Source organism: Phacochoerus africanus, chromosome 11 (assembly GCF_016906955.1).
Source record: "Phacochoerus africanus isolate WHEZ1 chromosome 11, ROS_Pafr_v1, whole genome shotgun sequence".
Classification (NCBI taxonomy): Eukaryota; Metazoa; Chordata; class Mammalia; order Artiodactyla; family Suidae; genus Phacochoerus; species Phacochoerus africanus.
The window spans coordinates 116,504,857-116,528,333 of record NC_062554.1 but is presented as its reverse complement, the minus strand read 5'-3'; the positions used below and the strand labels follow the sequence as shown (position 1 = coordinate 116,528,333).

The 23,477-nt window shown below is 48.4% G+C and overlaps 2 protein-coding genes and 1 long non-coding RNA gene across 7 annotated transcripts in view; 1 reads left to right on the top strand and 2 right to left on the bottom strand.

The window, feature by feature from the left end:
• Nucleotides 1-4,538, top strand: part of KIAA0040 (KIAA0040 ortholog) — a 34,457-nt gene extending 29,919 nt beyond the window's left edge. For all 4 annotated transcript variants that reach the window (XM_047754214.1, XM_047754211.1, XM_047754213.1 and 1 more), the window contains one exon: nucleotides 975-4,538. In XM_047754214.1, coding sequence (XP_047610170.1) covers nucleotides 1,108-1,404 — 297 coding nt within the window. In that variant the 5' untranslated portion in view covers nucleotides 975-1,107 and the 3' untranslated portion in view covers nucleotides 1,405-4,538. The remainder of the gene's footprint in view (nucleotides 1-974) is intronic.
• Nucleotides 1-10,951, bottom strand: part of LOC125111990 (uncharacterized) — a 248,545-nt gene extending 237,594 nt beyond the window's left edge. Inside the window, exons 1-2 of the long non-coding RNA XR_007131002.1 lie at nucleotides 10,793-10,951; nucleotides 8,948-9,280 (exon numbers count right to left, since the gene is read on the bottom strand). This is a non-coding gene — a long non-coding RNA (uncharacterized LOC125111990). The remainder of the gene's footprint in view (nucleotides 1-8,947; nucleotides 9,281-10,792) is intronic.
• A 3,645-nt stretch (nucleotides 10,952-14,596) lies between these two features.
• TNN (tenascin N) overlaps nucleotides 14,597-23,477 on the bottom strand; it is a 69,900-nt gene continuing 61,019 nt past the window's right edge. For both annotated transcript variants that reach the window (XM_047753504.1, XM_047753505.1), the window contains 2 exons: nucleotides 17,604-17,767; nucleotides 14,597-15,519 (listed from right to left, as the gene is read on the bottom strand). In XM_047753504.1, coding sequence (XP_047609460.1) covers nucleotides 15,379-15,519; nucleotides 17,604-17,767 — 305 coding nt within the window. In that variant the 3' untranslated portion in view covers nucleotides 14,597-15,378. The remainder of the gene's footprint in view (nucleotides 15,520-17,603; nucleotides 17,768-23,477) is intronic.

The following is a 23,477-nucleotide window of genomic DNA, read 5'->3' as shown; positions in this document are numbered from 1 at the left end:
CTGAGCTCAGGGGAAGTTACCATTGTTGGGCAGTGGAAATAAATCCAACTAGTCCATGAGGTTGTGGTTCAATCCCTGGCCTCGCTCAGTGGGTTAAGGATCTGGCATTGCCGTGAGCTGTGGTGTAGGTTGCAAAGGCGGCTCAGAGCCTGAGCTGCTGTGGCTGTGGCTGGCAGCTACAGCTCCAATTTGCCCCCTAGCCTGAGAACTTACACATGCAGCAGCAGGTGCAGCCCTTAAAAAAAGCAGGAAAAAAAAAAAAAAAAGAGCTGAGCTCAGGACAGGAGGAGAGTGACATCCAGTGACCCCATCCCTTATCAGCCTGCAATCTCTTTCCACTGCAGAGAAAGGGACCAGGCAGGAAAGGAGATTTTGGAATATTTAGTTGGGGTCAGAAAGCAGAGACAAGGGTAATGAGGGGCAGAGAGGGGAGAAACAAAGAAGCAAAGCACCCAAAGCACGAAGGGTCCTGGCCAGGCATAGGAGTGGGTGTCGGGAGGAAGGAGACTCGAAGCAAGTATGCAAGCCTCCCAGCAGGCCTTGGACATTGTCTCTTGTGCTTAAGCTTTCATTTGTGTTGAAAATGGCATGCCATGTTCACTGAAGATCAGATATGGAACTGTCCTGTGGGGAGAACTACTCCTCAAGGGGGTCCAGGGAGCTGACCCCCTAACCAGAACACTGAATACACTCGTTGATTTATTTATCCAACAACTGCTGAGCATTTACTATGTGCCAGGTCTGATATACTACTAATTTTTATATCCTAAGCCCCATATAGCGTGCATACAGAGAGAATTCCTTAATTGACTAAATGCATTTATCTTGTTTATTGCGTCTCAATATGGTTTCAGTGAACTCTGGAAATCTTTGATTTCCTCCCCTTTCCTAAGCCTAAGATCAATGATGTTATTAAAAATTATAGCCCATTCCCACTGCCTTCTCCCTTAAGTTATCTGTTTTTCTCCCTTTAGGTGCTCCCTGTGGCATGCCCAAACCCAAAGCTGAAAGAGAACTAAGTTGCAAGGGAAAAAGTCTGCATCTTCTTCAGCCCAGGCTTTGCCAGTTGAGCTGAGAGGTGCCTCTGGCCCAGTCTAGCCGAGCACCATGGAGAAAATCAGCGCCTTCTTCAGCGCCATCTGGGACATCATCTCGAGCAAACACCAAGAGGGCCTCTTCAACAGCATCTGTCTGGGCATCCTCCTGGGGCTGCCCCTACTGGTGATCATCACATTCCTCTTCATCTGTTGCCACTGCTGTTGGAACCGGCCAAGCAAAGGTGGCCAACAGCCAGAGCAAAACAAAGGGAAGAAGAAGAAGAAAAAGAAGGCTGAAGAAGACCTCTGGATCTCTGCTCAACCCAAGCTTCTTCAGCTGGAAAAGAGGCCGTCGCTGCCAGTCTAGTTAGGCAGGAGGCAGAAGTGTCCTCCTTTGGGGGCTTGGCTACCTTCCAACCACACACACGGGGGGTAGGGAGCAGAAACCCCAGAAGTGATGCACTCATGGCAACCAAGGAGCAAACCTCAGACTCAGTGGCCCATGGAGGACACTCCCAGGGAGCACGAGGACCAGTGGTGGCTCTGTCTCAGCATCTGCATGTCCAATAGCAATGCTCTTTACTGCAGACTCAGGCAGGCCTTCCACCCGTCTCCAGCATAGTCCACATGCAGAAGCACAAGGAACATTTATCCATACATCTTGACATATCTCCCCAGTGTACACATGCACACACCACGCACACACCACACACACACACAGAGGCACGCACAACCAGGCAATAGGTACCTGCGCAAGTATATTCATGTTCATCAAATGGCCACTGAATGTCTACTTTGTGCAAGGTCCTAAACAATGCAGCACATTATCCGCTCTTAGAAAAACATCTCATAGCAAGACCTGATCTGGGCACATATGCACAATTATATAACCAGGAAAAAGCCTATGCACTGTCAGTTCCACACACCACTCAGGTTAGAGATGTAGGCTTTCCTGTTCCTATCTCCACATAACCTTTTACTGGAAATCCTCATCTTTGGACATTCCAGCAGCCTGGTACAGTCCCCCTTCCTGTATGTTGACTCTGACATGGGAACAGACAAGTTCCTGGGCTTCTGACCTCTCACTTGGGAGGAGAAGTTTAAAGTGATAGATCAAACTTCATCGAAAGCTATTGTCCTACAACTCGTGACAGGGTCCTCATTACCACTGATGGGCGTTTGATTACATCAAAACCTCTCTTTGAGATGCCACCCCCAGGGCCACTCTGCAAGGCTCCCTTCTCCAAGCAAGAACCCATGGCTCCTGGGAGTGACCACTAGAAGACTGTGGCACCCAGGTGTGCTCCGCCCACTCCAGTGGACTGCCGTTGCGCGCCTGTGCAGTGCCTGTTCACAGATGGGAAGGAGGTGCTCCCTGGGAGCAGGGGACGTCCTATGTGTAAACCAAAGGTTTTCAGCAGGGAAGGGATGAAGACAATTGCTGGTCCAGTCCCATAGCAGGCACCCTGGAAACAACTTCACAGGTTGTCATGGACTCATGGGATGTTCGTGGGGGACGTAGAAGTTACAGAGTTTTGATGAAAGTAGGATGAAGCTCTACAGAGGTTGATTCATATTTATCCTGAAGCTCAGGCAAGTGCCTTGCACACAGTCGGTACTTAGAATTGTCTGTGGATGTTCTTGGATGTGTGATGTTAAGGAAACTTGTAATACCTCACCAGCTCCTCCAAGTGACCTTCTTCTAAGTGAGCCCACTAGTTGCTGCAATGAACAGAAGTTGGGTATTGAATTCTGCAGGAGGAAGTGCATGCCGGGCCAAGGGTCCAGTCAACAGGTGTGTGCCCCAAGATCCATGAGGACATATAAGCTAGATCCGTGGTCAGTTAAGGAAATGTCCCCTTACTAGGGTGAGGTTGGGAGGCCAAATTAATGCATTCATAGGATGCACTGGTTGGTATTTTGACTATACTGTGACCATATCACAGAGATGGATAATTCCCAACTTGAGAGCAGGCTGTGCTCTAAAAGTTCATTTGCAAATCTGCTGGGTAGCGGTCTTAAAATATTCTCCCATGGAAGCTCTTCTACATGGTGGTGAAACTGAGATGTAATTAACAATGGAGCTAAACTATGATATTTATAGAAGCAAGGACTAAATTCTCTAAGATGGTGTTCATGGAAAAATGGACTCTGCTTGCTCACTTGGGCCAGCGGGTAGTCACCTGCCCTCCAGGGACACAGTCCAGGCCTGGTCCTGTGGAGGGGGTGGTGACTATAACACCAAGGTCTTCTGACAGGTGACCCTGTGAATCATAATTCAGGCCTGCTTACATTTTAAAACCAGTCACGCTCATCCTTCCATCCTAAGTGGCTTTAAATACCTGGGCACTCAGGCCCCTCACGCATAAACCCCTCTGACCACAGAAAGAGGCACCCTCTGATGCTCTGTCCCCTTGTCTTCTGGAGAGCTTATCACAGAATACCTGGCTGTCTCCTTCTATCCCAGGATGACTCGTCATCTCCCCGCATAACACGCACACGCCTCCCCATGCCTCCCACTGCCCAGCGGGCTGAGTTGCCCTGAATGTCTCCCACTCTCAGCCCCCCAAAATGGATGACTTGGGGGAGACGTGGAGGCTGACGGCTGAGACTGCTGTCAGATATGATCTAGAAAAACAGAGCTCTGGGATCAGGAACCACACAGGTACCATGGTTGCCATGGCAACCAGCTGCTAGTCTGAATGAAGACAGCAGTCAGTTGTCGTGGCTGTGACAAGGCCTCTGTCTCCAGGTGCGGTGCCCTGCCATCTCCTGAATGCATGGATTTGCTCTACCTCCAGGCATGAAACACCCAGAAAGCCACTTCTCCGTAGCTTCCATAGCAAAGTGTGCAGACCCAAGACCCTGAAAGAGGCTTATCTTTTCCCCAGCCTGCCTCCCCTGATAATCTTCACTGGAGCACCCAAAACAACCTTCACTGGAGCACCCAGTGCGTGACAGGCCCTCACATTTTTGTTGAAAAAGTGGGTAGATAAAAGGAACTCAAAGCAATCACTGGAGTCTACTTCCCTTTCTTCCCACTTCCTTCTCAACTTTCTCTCTTCTCTTTTCCTTTCTTCCTCCCTTCCTCCCTGGGTACCACCTGGCTCCGTCTCTCCATCCCTCCTTTTTTACTCCTTCCCAGCCTTTGCCCCAGAACTGCCACAGGCAGGCAGCCAGGGGCAGGGGAGGGCAGGGCTGAGTCTGCCTGGCCTATCTTGGGGGCCGGGGGGCGGGGGGAATGGCTAAGCTAACATGGCACAGGCTTGGGGAGAAGGCTCCAGGCTCAGGACTTCTGAATGGTCAGGTCTTTCCCCTGCTGCTCAATGGATTCGCTTTGGGTTTCGGGTGGGAGGAAGGGAGGAGTAGGGGGTGGGAAGGGAGGAGGGCAAGATGAAGATAAAGTCACCTTTTCAAGAAGAATATAAATGGTTCTAAGTTGTATAGTATCTGTCAGTATTTTTTTTTTTTTTTGGAAACGTCAAATACATCAAGATAAAAACTTATTTAAATTAAATACTCTGAAAATAAAAACCTTGCCTGGCTTCCTTACTTTTGGCATCAGATAGTTATTTTCTTGGCATTCAATATTATCCTTCCCCAGACATCACTCAGAATGACGGAGGCAGCAGCTCCCTCTGGGGCACCAAAGGCCCAGCCATCTCCTGGCACTGCCCTGTCCCACAGAGCCAAGGTCAGAGGACCAGGAATGAATTCTGGCACCACTGCCTGCAGAGCAGACACCTTGGAGACTAGGCACCCGCAGAGGTGCCAGCTACAGAACAACACACGGATGCTCCTTGGCAACACTCAGAGAAACTTCCCTTCAGTGAAGTCAGTCAATGTCTTCTTAAAGGCAAAAGGGGGAAATAGCAAAAACTAAGTAGAAATAGACCTCTAAATTAAATCGGGTGCTGGAAGGGGAGAGATCAAAAGCCTCTATACTAGCAGCAAAGGAACACAGATGAGAGTAGACAGGTGATAAGGGGACAGACATTCACACAAGGATATGAACGTAGAAGTGCATGTCTTTTTTTTCAAGGTGGCCTTAGTTTTGCATAGGTAAAGAAGTGTCATGAGTTAGACACTCCCAGTTCCTCCCTTGAGGATGCCAGGCTGTCATTAAAACAGAAACCGTCCAGAGCAGTGCTGTCCAACAGAACTAGGAAGGATGAAAAGGTTCATACCCTTCTAATATGGTACTGTTAGCCATGTACAGCTATTTGTTCCCATTTTTTCAAGTTTCATCGCAGCACAGGTATACAAGGTTGTGATAATTTCTGCTGTCCAACGTAGTGATTCTGCTGTACATGGATACACATCCATCCTCTTTTGGATTCTTTTCCCCCGTAGACCATCACAGAATATTGGGTAGAGTTCTCTGTGCTATACAGCAGGCCCCCACTGGCCAGTCATTCCATGTACCTCAGTGTGCGTATGCCAATCCCAAAACCCCAGTCCACCCCTCTCCCCCCAACCTGTCCCCTTTGGTAACCAAAAATTTTCCAGTCTCTACGTCTGTTTCTGTTCTGCAAATAAGTTCATTTGCATATATAGCTGTTTAAATTAATTAAATAAAGGTAAAGGAACATATTTCAATTGCTCGAGAGCCACACGTGGCTGGTAGCTACCGGCCTGGAAGCTTGTGAGGGGAGCGGTCACACAGGCCCCAAAACACCATGTTTACTGCCCTTCGAGGGCCTAGGCAGGCCTCCGCCTCATCTCCCCCAGCAGGTTGGTGTTTTGGTGGCTGTACCTGATCCCTGGGCTCCCCTCCCCGTCATCACACCTTCCATGACAGACGGAGGACAGAGACCCTGCACTCAGCCCTGTTCGTTCCTCCAGCACTTCCAAACTGCCCCCTGCAGAGGAGGGAACGCCGGCCAGACACCACCTGGGGACGGGTAGCTGCTGCACACCTGAGGGGCTGCCAGAGCTCAGCACCCTCTGCTCCGCCTGCCCACGCTCGGCCCTGACCTTGGGGGTGTGGGTGTAAATGTGGACAATGCTAGGAGCATCCTCAACTCACCAGAACGCTCCGCACTGGCCCCCTGCCCTTTGCCCTTAGTATGAGTCCCAAATTCAAAGCCACAGGACTGCATGACAGCAAAGAAGAGTCCCTTTAAGCTAGCTTGCTGTCTCTGGCATAGGTTCAAAGGGATGTTTTCAAATATTTGTGACACGGCATTCGGGAATGGCCATGCATGCAAGTATCTAACTCCCTCTTGAGGCTATTTATTCCATTAACATGTGTGACTCTGGTATGTACCAAGCACACCAGATGGCACCAATATGGAGTCATGGGAGGGGTTCACAGCCTGGCTGAGGGGACAGACAGGCAAAGAGACTACTACAGTACAGTGTGGTCACTGCTCCCTAAGAGGGACGTTCTAAAGCTAGAGTAGGACAGACTAGGGGCAGGGGGAGGGGAGCCACCCAGAAGCTGATACCCAGGAGAAAGTTCCAGAGGAGGAAACTGAGAAAAGATGGCACCATCAGCACTTCCTACCACCCGAAAGTGCAGCCTGGAGCAGTGATGTGGGGACAGCCTGGTAAGGACCAGCTAAGTGCAGCAGGCTAGGACTCAGGACCAGGCTGTCCCCATTCTGAGGCTCACCCAGCTCCCATGGGTTGTGTAATTTAGGCCCATGACTCCTGGGTAGAATTAACGACAGTATCTATGGCAGGGATGAGAGGATTAAATGATAATGCATAGAGAGCATTTCGCACGGGGCCTGACCTACTGTAAGTGCTCAGTAAACAAATGTTCCTTATGAAGGGCAGAAGGAAGATCGTGAGAGAGTTGGGTCCTAGAAGTTAAAGGAGAAGCAGCTCTCAACAAGAAAGCCAGAGTCCATGGAGTCAAAGGGTGCAGACAAGTCACATGAGATAAGGATAGAAAATAATGTACATCTATTCCCGTTGGTGTAATAAATTCCCTCATCTCACACAATAATGCCCTGTACATATAATCTCCATCACACAATAACACACTGCACTGTCTGCAGTATTATCAGTACTCCATGAATTAAGGGTTCCCAATTTGCAATACGTGACAGGCAACTTAAGTACCTCTCCTGGCTCACCTCAAGCCCCTCTGCCCACAACCAGGCCACCCTAGGGTGACAGCGCCCCCTGGTGTCCAGATCAGGAGAGCGTTTGAGTCGACATTCTTTCCGCCTTACACTTAGCAAGCACATCAATCCAGCTATGTCACTGGTCCTCAGACTAAATGTGCTAAAGACTCCCTGGGTTTTATGTGATAGTCACAAATCTGCCGGGGTCAACGATGCCACATTCATTTGCCAGATACGGGATTTTCATAACCCCTTAATTAACCTGTTAATTGCTGTTACAAACATATTTCTGGTAAAGTACTCCAGATTTAAAACCAGTGCCTAGGAAAGCTGCCCTAACCACACGGGTCTTTTCCATCACAGGATCAGACTATTGGCAGTCGTGTTCCTGTGCTCCCAGCCCTCCACCCCCATTCTCACTTGCCTTTAGGAGTTGGCCTTTAAGAGGCCAGAACAGCAACTGCCTAACTCACCACTATATCTCCAACACCTAGCATGGAGCTGGCACACACTGTATGCTAAATAAATGAATTGATTAGAGGAAAAAAGAAAAAGAATCACTGGTGTCTCTTACTGGTGCAGATGCCCAGTACCTCTCGGCCCTTCTGTGGTTTTTTACATCTTGGACAGAGCCAGACAACCTGCTCTTCCAACAAGCACTCTAGGTAAATGGCAGAGGTCTCTGAACCACATCTTGAGAAATATTACCTAAATATTTGGAAGCATCAAAAGCATCTGATGGTCCAATAAGTCTGCAAAGCACTGCTACTATGACTTTCCCACTCCTCCTTGGAATCTGCAATGCAGGTATCACATCAAAGGTTCTAATGGGGGAATTCCTTGGTGGCCTAGCAGTTAAGGATTCGGTGTTGTCACTGCTGTGGCTCGGGTTCCAACCCTGGCCCAGGAACTTCTGCATGCCACAGAAGTGACCAATAAATAAATAAATAAAGTCTTAATTTTTCTTTTTTTTTTTTTTTAGGAATGCACCCATGGCATACAGAGGTTCCCAGGCAAGGGGTCAAATTGGAGCCAGAGCTGCCAGCCTATGCTACAGCCACAGTAATGCCAAGTCTGAGCCGTGTCTGTGACCTACATCACAGCTCATGGCACCCCAGATCCTTAACTTTCTGACCGAGGCCAGGGATCAAACCTGTGTCCTCATGGATGGCCAGTCGGATTCATTTCTGCTGAGCCATGAAGGAACGCCTTATTTTTTTTTTTTTTTTTTAAGGGTACTGGCATAAAGAAACTGGTGTAACTCCACTTGAGTTTTCTACTTAAGTTTTCCCAAGTTTATTTCCCCATAAAACCTCTTTCTTTAACACATCTGGAGGAACAGGGGTTCCGAGGAACACCTTTTGGGAAATGCTTCCAAGGGTGATTTGTGTAACCCCGGGCTTCATCTGTTCCTGTCTTTTACTGCTCATACCTCAATTCATATCTTCCCCAAGGAAACCCTTTCCAAAATATAGACAGATTCTCCTTTCCCTTTACTCACCTTTCTTTCTCATTCTGCTCCTTCTTTCTATGCATGAGCCATAATAATCCCAATAGTGACTATTCATAGTAAAGATACCTTAGAGCTGGCTAGAGATACACCTCTATCAAGGGAAAAAAAAAAAATCTAAAGGTTTTGCATGAGGTTCTGAAGACGAAGGAGGCAAGGCCTCTCTCTGATCACTGTCTCTGGAGTGCTTTCTAACACAGCAGAGCACTTGCATTATCTCATTTGATTCTTGCGGCCCCTGCCACAGGGAGTAAACCCAAGATTGTCATCATCCCCACTTTACAGAGGAAGACGCTGAGGCCCACAGAAGGTCAGCAACTCACCCAAATCAGGACTGGAAACCACAGACTTCAGCCTCCTGTCTAGCATCCCTTCTGCACATCAGGCACCATGACCCAGGCCAGTCTGAGATCTCAGGCGCCTCAGAGACTCTCAACTCGCAGAAGCATCTCCTCTGGGTCAGAAACTTCCAGCGTCCAATAAAGGGCTCTGCCCACAAGCCTTGAAACAACCAAACCTCTCCTTCAGATGTTCCACTGTACTGTGTGAGCCCTTTATGTGACAGTTCTGTTTTTTCTTTTTCATAATCCAAGTGCAGGACTTAAGCTTTGATTGCAGAGGCTTCCATTTCAAAGAGGCACTCACTTCAAAGACCACTGTGTGGGATAAACAAGTTGTCAGCCACACAACTAGACAAAGACCCAGGCCACCTCCCCCAGAGGCGCCTTCATTTTAGAGGCCTTGGTTGATTTCAGTAACTGACCATTGGGGCCACCTGTTGTTGTTTTCTTTTCCTGCACTTTCCTTTTTTTTATTTATTTTATTTTTTTATTTTTTTAGGGCTGCACCTATGACACATGGAGGTTCCCAGGTTAGGGGTCCCATTGGCCTTCACCATAGCCACAGCAACACCAGATCCAAGCCACACCTGCGACCTACACCACAGCTCATGGCAATGGCGGATTCTTTTTTTTTTTTGTCTTTTTGCTATTTCTTGGGCCGCTCCCGTGGCATATGGAGGTTCCCAGGCTAGGGGTCCAATCGGAGCTGTAGTTTCCGGCCTACGCCAGAACCACAGCAACGCGAGATTCGAGCCGCGTCTGCAACCTACACCACAGCTCACGGCAACGCCGGATCGTTAACCCACTGAGCAAGGGCAGGGACCGAACCCGCAACCTCATGGTTCCTAGTCGGATTCATTAACCACTGCGCCACGACGGGAACTCCCAAAGGCGGATTCTTAACCCACTGAGCAACCACTGAGCAAGGCCAGGGATTGAACCTGCCTCCTCAGGGATGCTAGTCAGACTCGTTAACCACTGAACCACAAAGGGAACTCCTTTTCCTGCACTTTAAATTTCCTCTCCTATGTTTTAAATTCAGCAGTAAGGAGTGAGCCCTTGAAATCCTAGGCCCCCACAGAAGACCCCAATAAAAGCAGAATCCCATGCTCACTCCCATTCTTGTGCTGGTTTTCTCTTCCCTCCCCCACCTTCAACCTTACTATATGCCCCAGGTGTGTAGTGTAATTTTCAGGTCTTGTAAGTAATAAACTTTTGTGTTTTTTTCAAAGATTCCTGATGGTTATTGCTGAAAGGTGTCTTATAATCATAATAAGAGGCCCAAGGGCCAGTCCAACCACAACACTGGTTATTATTGACAGGCTGAGATGAGCATAGACCACACAGCCAGCCTCATCTGCTCTTAGCTCTCTCTAATCAAAACTAATTTGCTTCACTTGCTGAAATAAAGAACTGTTTTCGTTCCATTTTGTGTCCCGTTTTATTTAAATTGCAATACTAAAATACCTTCGTTTTCTAGTTCTGTCACTATTCGTGCACTGCAATTTATCTGTATTACAGAATGAACAGGCTTTTATGGGCTAACTGGAGAACCTGACTTCTTTATATACCATTGGAATCTGAACTCAACCCATCTCCCCCCGTCCCCCACCCCCCGCCCCCGTTAGAAACAACCAACTAACATAACTTTGGGAAGTGGCTTTCTTTGCACTTTAGGAACTGCCCAAAACCCCTTCCAGGGGTGCTCCCTTCACTTTTCAACATGCAGGCCTCCCCACCCCTTTGCCTGACCACCAGCCCTGTAGACCAGGTGCGGTGAGGGACTCCAGTCTCATAGGTGATCTCTGCAAAGTGTTTCCCAGTTACCTGTTTCATGCAGCAACACTGCCTGCGCAGCCGCCAAGCACTGGCTGGATGCTGAGTCGTACCCTACAGGCTGACTCTCCAGGTCATATTACCCAGGAAGGAAGAAAAGTGAGGACCCCCAGAACTTCCCCTTAGGGAGGAGAGGAAAGTAGCGCTGAGGCTAGAGGTTCCCAGTAGGACCACACTGCCATCTGCTGGCCCGGCTGGGTAGAGCGCGCCCCTGCGCTGCGCTGCGCTGCCCCGGCAATCGTATTGATTGATCCGTGCTCTTTATTGACAGAAACGTCTTCCTGATCCTCTCCTTCGCTCCCCTGAAGGGCTTAAGGAAAAGACTTCGAAATTTTTTTAACGGAAGACTTCATCCAATAAATGACTACGTTTTGCCGAGGGCCTTTCACTGTTTACACTTGTTTTTCTGCTGCCAGTGCTGTGCCGGCCCTCACACTCCACCCTGTCCACAGCCCCTCGCTCTTCACACACCAGACCGGGCCCTTTTCCTTCACAGCATCCCTCTGAGTCATTCTTAATCTTTCTCCCTGGCTCTTTCAGTATTCCCTGGCTTTAAGGGTCCTTGAATCCCTGAGAATTCTGAGTTTAAAAGCAGAGCTTTTGATGTCATGTGACAAACATAATGCCTGGGACCCTCTTCCCAGAGGAGGCTACTGTTAGGAGCAACCAGTTCTAAACTCAGCCCCCAAAGAACCCCTCCCCCTCCCTTTACCACCCATCCCCCTCCAATCTTCTTCATTCTTCCTCCTAAATATCTTTTCCTTTGGGCTCTTCTCCTCTTTCCCACCATTTCTGCCACAGGCCAAGGAAGTCAGTGCACAGTGCCTGGTGGAATAGCCCTTGTCCATGACTTTCCATCCTTTCCCCGGAACCTCTATGCCTCCCTCCAATCTCTATGTTATCACCAGACTGATGTTTCCAAACTACAAGCCTCACTTCATGTATCACTCCCAGGTCTAAACACCCCTGAGTGTTCTCCACTGCCCTCTTTGTCATCTTAGCCCGTTCTCAACTCCACGTGCATGTTAGAAGCCCCTGGAGCTGTAAAAAGATCAGCGGTTCAGAACTCAGCTGAGGCCCATTGAAGCAGCATCTCTGGAGGTGAAGTGGGATGAGTCTACCCAACAGCTGATTCTGGTTCACCGTGTTCCCCGTGAGAGCTGCGAGTCCCTGCCCACCTCTCTGTCATGGCTCCCCACCAAACATTCCTCACTCCACCAAGAAACCAGCTTCGTCCCTCAAACCCACCACACTCTACCCTTTGCCATGAAGTGGCCTCGTTCCAAGGTGCCCTGCCTTCTCCCAGGCCTCTCGTGTCTCCCTGGGAAATTCAGGTTCATCCTTCCAGATGTCAGGCTGACATCACACCTGAGATGCCTTCTCCACAGCCCCCACCCTGCTCACAGCACTGTCCCCATCACAGTGCCCATTGTGCTGGTCTGTCCCCGTGGCTGCCTCACTGTGCCACAGGCAGGGGCCGTGTTCTCATCATGGTTTTGCTTGCATGGAAGTAGCAGTGGCTGGAGACTTCCTCAACTGCTGTGATATTTCTGTCCTGGTTTTACCCTAGTGCCTGGCTTTGCAACCTGTCCCTTCCATGACGGTTTTTTTTTTTCCTTTGGTTTGTCCTAACAGGTAGGAATTGTCCCTTAAGCTTCAAAACCCTGATGGTTCAGAATTCTCTTGTGGCACAGGGGGTTAAGGATCTGGCGTTGTCACTGCTGCTACTCAGGTATGCCACAGGTATGGCAAAAAATTAAAAAAAAAAAAAGGAAAAAAGCAAGATTTAAAAAGAAAAAAACTGACAGCTCATCACCTGGCTCTAAGTGTCCTTTGGAAAAGTGGGTCTATCCAGCAATCTATTCCCAAGGCTTATATTCAGCAACCAGAGCAGGAGCAGCCAGAACTGCTCATGTTAAAATGAAGCTAGGCATGGAGGTTTAGGTCTGGAATGTTCTCTTCAGTCAGATAAACATCCTTTGAAAATGAACTTCTCTCCACTTCCTTCTCTGCCCCAGTGGAATCCTTGAAGTGTCAACTGAGGGGTTTTTTTTGTTTGTTTTTTCTGCCCTGTCCCTTCAGGGCAGCAAGGATCTCACAGGTAAAAGAATGCAGGAAACAACTCCAGTTTCCCACAGGCCCTCTCCTTGGCCAGCAGTGGAAAAATACCAGGGTCGGTGAACACAGGGCTGTGCCGCTGCCATCACAGATGCCTCCTGAGCACACAGGCCAGCGGTGGGTGGCCTCCTCTGCCCCCCTCTGCCAGAGCCCCTCAGAGCGTGAGCAGTCACCCAGGCAGCAGCAGCCCCTGGCCCAGAGCTGCTGAGTCACAGGGCTGGGGCCCAGTGATCCTGCTTCGCCAGGTAGGACTGACACCCAAACAGGGTTACATAAGGCAAACACTGCCCACCATCACTCCCACCCCCCTCAGAATCATTTCGGGGTCTGAGCCACTTTGCAAAGGAGGCCTTTCTTTTCTTTAAAAAAAAAAAAGAAAAGAAAAGAAAAACCTGCACACGCTGAGATGAGGACAGGGCTCTTGAGCCACCAAGGTGTGGACTCAACGTGCAAACAGTGGAGGAGAAGCCTCAGAGCTGAGAAGCTGTGCAAAAGGACGTTTAAAATGCACAAGGAAATTAGCCAGGCTCTGGCCCTGAGGAAGCCAGATCAAGACTAAAGACATCCGGCCAGTCTCTGCAAACATCTACTCCTCAGAGACGGCCGTGGAGTCCCCTACTTCTGCCACCCATCTCCACCTCCTTCTCTTAATCATACTATGTTTTTCTTTAGTAGCACTTAGCACATCTGAGAATTGAATGTGTATCTGTGGTTTATTGTCAGTCTCCACCAACAGACTATAAGCACGAGGGCAGGAAGCTTGTGTATGATTCACTTCCAAAGCAGCAGGGCTTAGCGTAGAACCCAGCACATAATAGGGCTTAATATTTGCTGAATGAATGAGTGAATGAGTGAACAAATGACAGAACACACACCCCAGTAGTGCAAGCACTGTGTCTGGCTTGCTCACGTCTGTGAGCTCACCTCTGTCTCCTCAGTGCCCAGACACTGCCTGGTAAGCAGGCAGACACTTAAATTCTCAATCAATGAGACACTCACCCCCAACACTGACACCCCATGTCATCCAGACCACCCCTCATCAGATCACGTGGTTACCAAGGTATTGCTCGGTGCAAGTGTGTAGGGGGCCACAGGGATGCTGAAAATTTTCAAGGTTGACAAACACTGTTTCGAGAGTATGGCTCGGCATTCAGCCAGAGGTTAAACCTAGAGAACCCACTTCCTGGAGGAGGACCGCAGCTTTTTAGGGTTATTTATCTTCCTCCCCATTCACTCCCTTCTGGCTCCAAATTTGCCATCATGCCAGTAAGAGGCCTCAGCCAACCAAATTCCATTACAATGAACAAACGGTACCTTCGCTTGCACTTAGGTTAAATTTAGAATTCAAGTGCACTTAGGTGGGGGAAATAACACAAGGCAAATTTTTCTTAATCAAGTGGTTTATTATTCTCTTTTCTTGGATAGGAATTTAAGTTACTTCAATGGTCCCTGACTTTGCTACAGAAAAGGGCTTCCAAAGGGATGGGAAAATAAGCCAAAAGGATCTGATATTGCCAAGTGTCTGTTCAAATAATAAGCCTCTGGTGCTGAGCACTTGCAGGGTCTGAGAAGAGTTGGGGGGCTGGGGAGGGGAGGGAGGCTGAAGACGTGGGGACGTGAAGGACAGTCACAGAAGAGTCCTGGGGAGGGAGCAATGACCCAGACAGTCAAACTATGTAAAGTTGAAATAAGTGAGAATTTATTCACAACATATGCAGACCTTGGAAGTGATTATGCAGATGGCCAGAGAGGGGGCAAGGAAAACAGCAGTAACGTGAAAGCAGGGGCTCCAGCATGTCGGTCACCAGTCAGGACTTGGCAAAATTCGAACCCCTCTTGGTTCCTCTTGGTTCGCTTTATCCTTCCTCATTAACACCAGCAATTTTTTTTTTTTTTTAGGGAAGATTTATGCCTTTTTCCTCAAAACCCAGTCGTAATGGGAGGTAAACTTCAGCTACGTCAGCCCCTTGTCATCAAAGAAAACCTCTTTGGTGCTTCTTTTTAGACAGAAGATTTGTATTAGCAGAGCTTTAAATTGTGTGTGTGTGTGTGTGTGTTTGTGATTATACCAATTTCCAGAGATTTCCAATGAGTGAAGTACTAGATATTTTTCACTTTTCCTCCTAATCCCATGTATTTGTTATTGAAGACAGACCAGAAAACCTTGCAGTCCCAGTGCTGTCTTTCCCATCACACTGTGCAACTACTTTTGCATTTTCAGGCCCCCCATGTAGGTGGACAAAATTGCCAGTGACAGAGAGGTAAGCTCTAGGGTTGGAAGCCTGGTGACATGCTTTGTCCTGCAGATTATCTAGTCATCTCAGAAGTCAGAGGCTGTGAGCAACTCTCAAACTTCCCTTAACCAGTCACCACTACCACCCCACCCCATGCTTATGCGGTCCCAACTCCAGGCTGGTCTCCTCTCTCTCCTCTCCAGCGATGAGTGCACAAATGGGCCATCAAAATGTTCTCGAACTTTCTCCTAGTGTCCGCTTCTTTCTGCCCAGGACATGCTCCCCACTGTAGCCGTGGGGGCGAATCTTCAACTCCACAAAAGGAATGGAGAATTCGTGTCCTTTCCAGGGCTCCCAATTCACCCCCTAGGTTAAATAAACAAACAAGCTAACATTAAGAAGAGGCGCTTGGAGGAGGGCGGGGTAGTTATGGTACAAAAAGATGCTTATCTGCAAAGGAAACCACACCCTCTCTGCTTAAGGGAGAGAAAAAGAGACCCATGACTGGGGTGGTTATAGAAAGGAAGTGAGGGTGGAATCTAGAAGCTTGCGCCCTCTGCTGGGCAGCTGAGGTTAGACAGGCTGACGTCTAAGAAGCCCCTGTGGTTGGAGTAAGGGGATGTTTGCCCAAGAGGTAGGTGTGGCCAGAGCAGCGGCAAAGATAATATCGAGTCAATCTGGCCAGCAATGAGCAAATTACCATTGCCTTACACTTCCTCATTTCCAAAAAATTAAAGGCAAAAATAAACATATTAATTGGCCAATTGTGTAAAATCATTTTCAATTTAAACTGTTTAGATATTAGCTCTGGGGTAACAAATAGCCTGCTGAAAACTAAATTTCATTTTATGACTTTTGACTGGTGAGTGCAATAATATTTAATTCATTTAATAACCTTGCAACCTGGCCAATAAAGAGCCCAAGTGACCAATTTTATGTATTTTAATTTGTGAGGTAAATAATAAACAAGAAGCTAAATGCCTTGCAGACTGTGAAAAGCACATTAACCAGATGAATGTCTTTTATTAGCAAATATGGGGATGGTTTAGGGCACGCTGGCTGCTCATTTCAAATATCCGATCTCTGATCACAGGCTTCCCTGAGTCAACCCACATGCTGCCACCATGATTCATGGGCCCACCCTCTTTGGCTTCCCTGGGGGCAAACTTCTTCTTGCCTTTGAAAAAAATCACATAAGGATTGGGAGTCCCTGCTGCCTGGTCAGGACCTAAGGAATTGGAACATACCTGAAAGTTAGATGTACTAATATTTACAGTCACATTGGTACCAGGCGGGTGCTAGGGAAGAGGTGACTTCCTGAAGGCTGGGATCAAGACCCGGGATAGGAAATTAGAAACCCAAGAAGGAAACTCTGACAGTTCACGGAGGGGATGAATTAATGCTGAGTTGGAACAAAGATGCAATTTTCCAGAAGCAGATTGAGACAGGCCCCATGGCTGGTGAGGAGTCAAGACGATGTTCACGGGGCATGGAGGTTCGGGAAATCACTGATAGGAAAGTTCAGAGCAAGGGAGGGATGAGGAGCCCTTAAGACCTCTTGGCCCTTGTGCACACTCCTGAAATGGAGAGCACGATTTAGCATAGCATCCTGGGCAGACTTTGGGTGGCTCTGGATGATTCGAATCCAAGAGTGGGTCTGACCTAAGGCAGAAAACTTCATTTTCCCTGTCATCAAAGGACTGAGAAAAATAGCTCTGGTTTAACTGGGAGAACAACTAGAAAGAATTCTCAAGTGTCTGTTATGAAGTGTCTGTGTCCCGTTCCCCCCTCCCCCTGCCAAAATCCATATATTGAAGCCCTAACCCCCAACATAATAGTATTTGGAGGTGGGGTGTTCGGGAGGTAATTAGGGTTAGATGCCATCATGAGCCTAGGTCACCCATGGTGGATTAGTGCCCTTATAAGAAGAGGAAGACAGACTGGAGCCCTCTCTCTCTCTCCACTAAGTGAGGACACAGTGAAAAGGTAGCCTTCCACGAGGAGAAAGAGAGCTCTCATCAGGAACTGAATCTGCTGGGAACTTGATCTAGGACTTCCCAGCCTCTAGAACCATGACAAATAAATGTCTGTTTTTTAAGCCACCCAGCCTATTGTATTTTGTTATAGCAGCTCAAGCTGACCTAGACAGTCCATGTGTGAACTTGTAAAGTGAGACCGTGTGTGACCCGTATCATCTCTGTGAAGCAATGGGCAGCCTGAGTCCCACGCCTGCACTGAGTAAAAGTGCAGCACCAGTGGGAATGCAGAGTGGGAAGGGGCTTTTGCAAATGGGCCAGGAGGGCCTTGACCTCAAGGCCGTGAAGCCTGGAGGAACAGCCCTCCTGCCCTGACTATTGGCATTGGGAGGGGTAAGGCAGCCAAACCAGCCTGGAGGGTGGCATTCTGGGAATGGAATATGGGACAAAGAAAGATGTTCACCTGTCACCTACCTCACTATGCTTGGTCTCCCCATATCTGCCATTGGGGTTGGCCAAGTGGCAGTTCTTGTACCACCAGCCACCGTGATGCGTCAGCGCACAGTTGCTGAGGGCGATATCGTTGTCTCTGTCAAAGGTTGTAAACTTCCATCCATTGTGGTAGGTAAGCGCGTCACCTGTGAGAGCAAAGAGGGGAGAGGGGTGAACCCAAGTTTCACCCCTGAGGGCGTGATCATTCTCTAGCCCAAAAGAGGACTCACAGGACAATCTCCGGGCATGAAAATGCCAGGGATCCACCAGGAGGCACCTTCTTCTCAAGATCACCAAGATGAGAACACGATACAGACAAACGAATTCGCTTTCCTCACCTGTCACCCAAACTGCAGGCTGTCTCTCCAATAGCTTTAATAGCTTTTGCACTTAGAGGCTTCGCAGCAAAATATCCAAGGATCCAAAACTAAACATCTCCACAGACCCACAGTACCTGACCCTCTCAAACAGCTAACGCCCTTCCCGTGCTCCGTCTCCGCTTGAGCATCCTCCCAGTCACCCAGACTGGGAACCTGGGAGACATATCTGACGTTCCTGCCGTACCCGTCATGGGGCCATTCCCTCGGCAGATCACTCACACACCCCTGCTCCCATGGCTGCCACTTGGGCCTGTTCTTATCTCTCCAGGCCTCTGTGAACACAACAGCCTTCCTAGCCTTTCCAAAGCCTAAGCATCCATCTCATCATCTCATACCTACCATTCTACTTCCTCCCACAGGGAGGCGAATTACTCCTCCTGGCCCTGCTGGCCTGTAACTTGACTGTACGCTTTGCACAATCTCGTAGCCCACTGGCAACCCTCTACGTCCAGTGTAGGAGGGTCCACCTTCCCATGCCTCGGCTCACCGGTTTCGCTCTGCCCTTCATCAATCCAAATCTTCACCATTTCCTCAAAGCCCAGCTCGACCCCACGCCTGAGGAAGAGTCTCCTTATTAATCCTCCCACACGCCCTCTTAACACACGCACCTGATCTTCCACAGCCCATCTGGGCACACAGGTGCAATTAAGTGCTTCATTACATCCTCTCTAGAAACCAGCTTTAATTATTCTATTATTTCTCCACCATATCTGTCATCCTTTTATAAGCTGACTTTTAAATTCAGCTCATAAAAGGCAATTCGGACTCATGGCAATCCCAAGCTCCATCAAGTTTGGCTCCTACAATAACAATACTTCCATTTAATCTGATCTCTGAGTTACCCATCACCTTCACATCTACATTCTTGTCTGGTGCCCACAACAAGCCTGAGGGGTGGGTCAGGCAACTCTTCATCCCATGAGGAAACACACACACAAAAGTTAGACTCCAGGGGCTTGTCATGGTCCCAGAGTTCACAAGCAGCAGCAGAGCCAGGGCTCAATTCTCTGACCTGAGATTCCAAGCCCAGAGTTCTTTCCGAGATGCCAATTCCTCTGTGGCGTCCTTATTTCAACAGCTGCCTTCCATTATGCTAGCGGAAGCGAGCCATCTCCAACCATCTACATCAATGGTTCTCCAGGTGCGGTCCCTGGACCGGCAGCATCACCATCACCTAGGAACTTGTGAGAAATGCACATTCTCGGGCCCACCCCAGACCTACTGAGTCAGAAGCTCTAGGGCTGTATTCTGTCGTCTGTGCTTTAACAAGGCCTTCAGATGACCGTAAGCCCTTCTGCTGCCAACTAATGTTTGAGAACTTCCATCCTGCAACTTCATTCATTCAATCCGGAAACATTGGGTACACCTGCTATGGCCCAGCACCATGCTAGACTCTGGGAAGACAGGCAGAGGTCCTTGCTCTCAATAACTTAGTTGTGGGTGGCTGGGGGCAGATATATAAAGAGTTGACAACACACTGTGTAAAGGGAAAGTCCCAGCATGTCCTTCTGACTTGGGGGTGCAAACAGTGGCTCCTTCACATCTGGGCCCCTAAGACACAGCAAAACCACTCCGCCCCCAATGATTTTCTCCAAAGAAGGGAGAACTTCATTCACATACATTTCTTCCTCTCTTCCGATTTCCTGCAGACAGATCCCTACAGCTCAAAATAACACACAATGGCTCCCTCAGTAACACTTTCAATGAGCCCAACTTACCTAAGGTGCACATGTAGTTCCCAGAGCTGTTATCTAAGAATCTGGGCAGAGGCTCTTAAAGATTTGTTTGTGGTTGTCTAACCTTGGGCACTGGAATAAAGAAAGGCCAAACAGGTTGTGGCCGGAGTGTAGGAGTTTTTTTCCCTGCAGATAGATTTTCTACTTTCTAGAAACTGAAGCCACACTGATGTTCGGAGTCTAGATAGTAAGTGTTCTCATAAATCAAAAACTAACTTTTCTTTGGTCATCAGGCCCTGGCTGAGACAGTGTTCTGATTTATTAAGCTTATCTCCCTAAGGAAGATAAAGTAAAAAAGGTGGTTAGGCTCCCTCCCTTCTACGGGAGTTTTAGGAGAACACACTGATGGGAGATAAGTGTCCGTATGCTCTAATGGCTTGGGGTGGGAGGTTCATTCTCCTCGGTAGTGGGTGAGAGGAGCTGGTGGCAGATCCCTAACAAGCTCTGAATCCAAGCCCCAGGGGTGGGGCAGCTGAGCTGGTCAGCATGCATCTCATTGAAATACCACTCTGGGACCAACTCTTCTTCTCTAGCACTTCCCAAGACAGGACAGATGACCCCGCTGAGGCATCTCAGGCCAGGAGAAGCCACTAATATCACACCCCCTATAAATGGCCTGGAGGCATGGGACCATGTGTCTAGTTCTATCCCGGGACCACGAATGAGCCAATGAGAGAGTGACTTGTGCCATCTCTAGCTTCCTCCTTTGTCCAGGTGCTCAACAGTGTTTTCCCTCTTCTTTTTAAGTGCCAGTACTTAAAAATCCACTCCAAAGTAGGAAGGCCCCGGCATTTTGGAACAACGCTTCACCTAGGTATTTGGCATCTATGGTCCCAGCCCACTGAAGGCTGGTAGCGTTTCTCAGTCACATTTCCAAGTGCCCCCAAGGAGTGGACCCAGCCTGGCTTGAGCAGCTCTGCATCTCCAGCAGGTGGGACCTGAAATCGGCTGTCAATGATCGGTTGGCCCATAAATCCCTCCACACCGCTCCGAGTGTCTACCTGTTTATGTTCCCGTTAGAATCTCCAAATAAGCGAAGAGCAGCATCTGGAAAGTAAGAGTTCACAGGATGTCCGACCTGTCTCACTCCAAGATGCAGACTCAGAAAGGCAAGTTACACGGCACTGCCTTGCAGGAGTTTCCTTCAGGGAGGAACAATGGGCTTTCTGATTTGATGCTGGTAGAAGCAAAGGCTGAGAGCCCACCTGGACAGAGTCTGAGCTGGGGCAGAGTCTAAAACCATACTTCTCCACCAGAGCTGTACTTCTCTAGCTCTAATCAGAGCTACAACAGAGTTAAAAGCTGGGGAGAGCAGGCACGTGCCAAGAGATATCAAAAAACATTCACCTTCGATGTGAACGCCATGTCCTCTAAACCATAGCTCATCATTGAGGACATGAGTAGCCAGAAGCTTCCTAAATTTCAAAATCCTCCTCAGGGACCAATAAGCATATAGGAGGAAAGCTAAAACTCCACTCACCCCACCACTGCAATTCAGAATTTAAAAGTGAGAATGATAGTACACAGGGGAAGACTAGATGGTTGCCTGAATGCTGCGTGAATTCAAAGGTTCCCAAGGCTTCCTATTAAAAAATACATCCTCCACTGATCAGCACCATTGGCCCGAACAACCTTAGAATGGGAATTATCCCCTAACCACAGTTAAAATGCAAACTGAGTCCCCTGGAGGAGAATCACAGTAATTCACGAATATGTTGACTCCTTTTCACTCATTTTCCCATTAGCATCAGTTCATTTACTGGATTAAGACAGGCCTCAGAAAAGGTACCTTTGAATAATAGAGGGAGGGCAGGCCTGAGTGCGGGCCCAGCAGAAGGCTGGTGAGGGCACCAGGTTTCAGGAAGAGATGTGGGTATAGGTGCCAAGGAAAGAGCTTGACCCCCTATCTTGGCTGGGGAAGTCCCAGGAATGGGGTCTCTGAAGATGGGGGTTCTTCACCCTGGGAAAGAAAGACTGACAGATGACCATGGTCAAGAGTGAATGGGATATTGGAAAGAAAAGGAATGACCAGTCATGTGACCAGGTATAGATGCCTAGGTATCTGCCACGTGGACTGAGACCAGGGCAGGAGGAGGCCCATGGGGTCTGATGATAAAGGTCATGTTTTATGGCAAGACAAAAAAAAAACCCTTTTTTTTCCTCTTTAGGGCTGCACTTGCAGCACATGGAAATTCCCAGGCTGGGGGTCAAATCAGAGCTGCAATTGCTGACCTACACCACAGCCACAGCAATGCTAGATCCTTAACCCACTGACCAAGTCCAGGGATCAAACCTACAACCTCATGGATACTACTCAGGTTCTTAACCCGCTGAGCCACGATGGGAACTCCAAGAAAAATTTTTAAATAAAATTTGTCTTTGCCCATCAGGCCTCTTCCCTCCCTTTTAGTGTGTACTAGGCATCCACGGGAACCAAATCTCCCTTGGAGATAATGCTCCCTCTTAATCTCATCAAAGGGCCATGATGACTCCTGACCCCACCACTTTGCATGCGTAGCTCTGGAGTGTGTAAACTGTCAATAATACATCATTTGACATATGATTCTTTGTCTCGAAAACTTATATAACTGTGCTTTGTCCTCTAACAGGCAGAACAGTCCTCAGAGCTTTCTGAAAGACTGACACCGGAGCTATCGTCCTCAGTTTGGCTTGAATAAAATTTTTCTTTTCCTTTTTAGACCGACCATTGTGTCTTTTTTTTCACTGACAGGTCTAATGGAGATTGCAATGCACATACCCCTTCCACCTACTGGCCAGGCGATCCAAAGCCATCTGATTTTAGCCACAGCTCGGGGGAGGGCAAGGGTAGGCAGTGTGCTGAGACCTACAAAAGGGCACCTTTAAATCCCCTTAGTCCAGTTAATATCCTTATAATCATTTGAATGTCCATCTGTGTTTCTCAGTTGCCATGGATGCACCATGGCATGTGGAAGTTAGTTCCCAGGCCAGAAATCGAACCCACACCACAGCAGTGACAATGCCTGGTCCTTAACCCACCGAGCCACCAGGGAACTCCTCCCAACTGTATTTTAACCAACTTTTTCCTCTGCCTGATTTTTTGTGTTTTATATTATATTTTCTACAGTAGAAAATAGTTGCCCAGCCTGTTCCAGCCTATGGAGACCAGGACCAGTGAGGAAAGAAGAGACAGTACCTAAAGCAGTGCAGGCTCTTTGAGCTGCAGTGGTTTTTTTCCCCAAGGACTGTTTTCCCATAAATCAAAAAAAGGGTGGGGGGTAGTTCCCATTGTGACTTAGTGGTAACGAACCCGACAAGTATCCAAGAGGACATGGGTTCAATCCCTAGCCTCGCTCAGTGTGTTAAATGATCCAGGGTTGCCATGAGATGCAGTGTAGGTCGCAGACACAGCTTGGATCCTGTGTTGCTGTGGCTGTGGTGTAGGCCAGCAACTGCAGCTCTGATTTGACCTGGAAACTTCCATATGCTGTGGATGCATCCCTAAAAATATCAAAAAAAAAAAAAAAAGTTTTACACACTCTTCTCCACCCTCAAACCCTACTCAGAACCCCTGAACAGTTACCATGTTTGTTGCCTAGATCCTTCATATTCTGGTAGGTGCCTACCCCTCTGGTAGGTTCGTCTCTTCCCATGTCACCAAACTCACCCTTGTACTGAACCTCTGGAAGATATTTGGGTTTCAAAGGCTATTCTTTACAATATAAGACATTCATAAGATTATAGAGAAAGGTCATACTAGC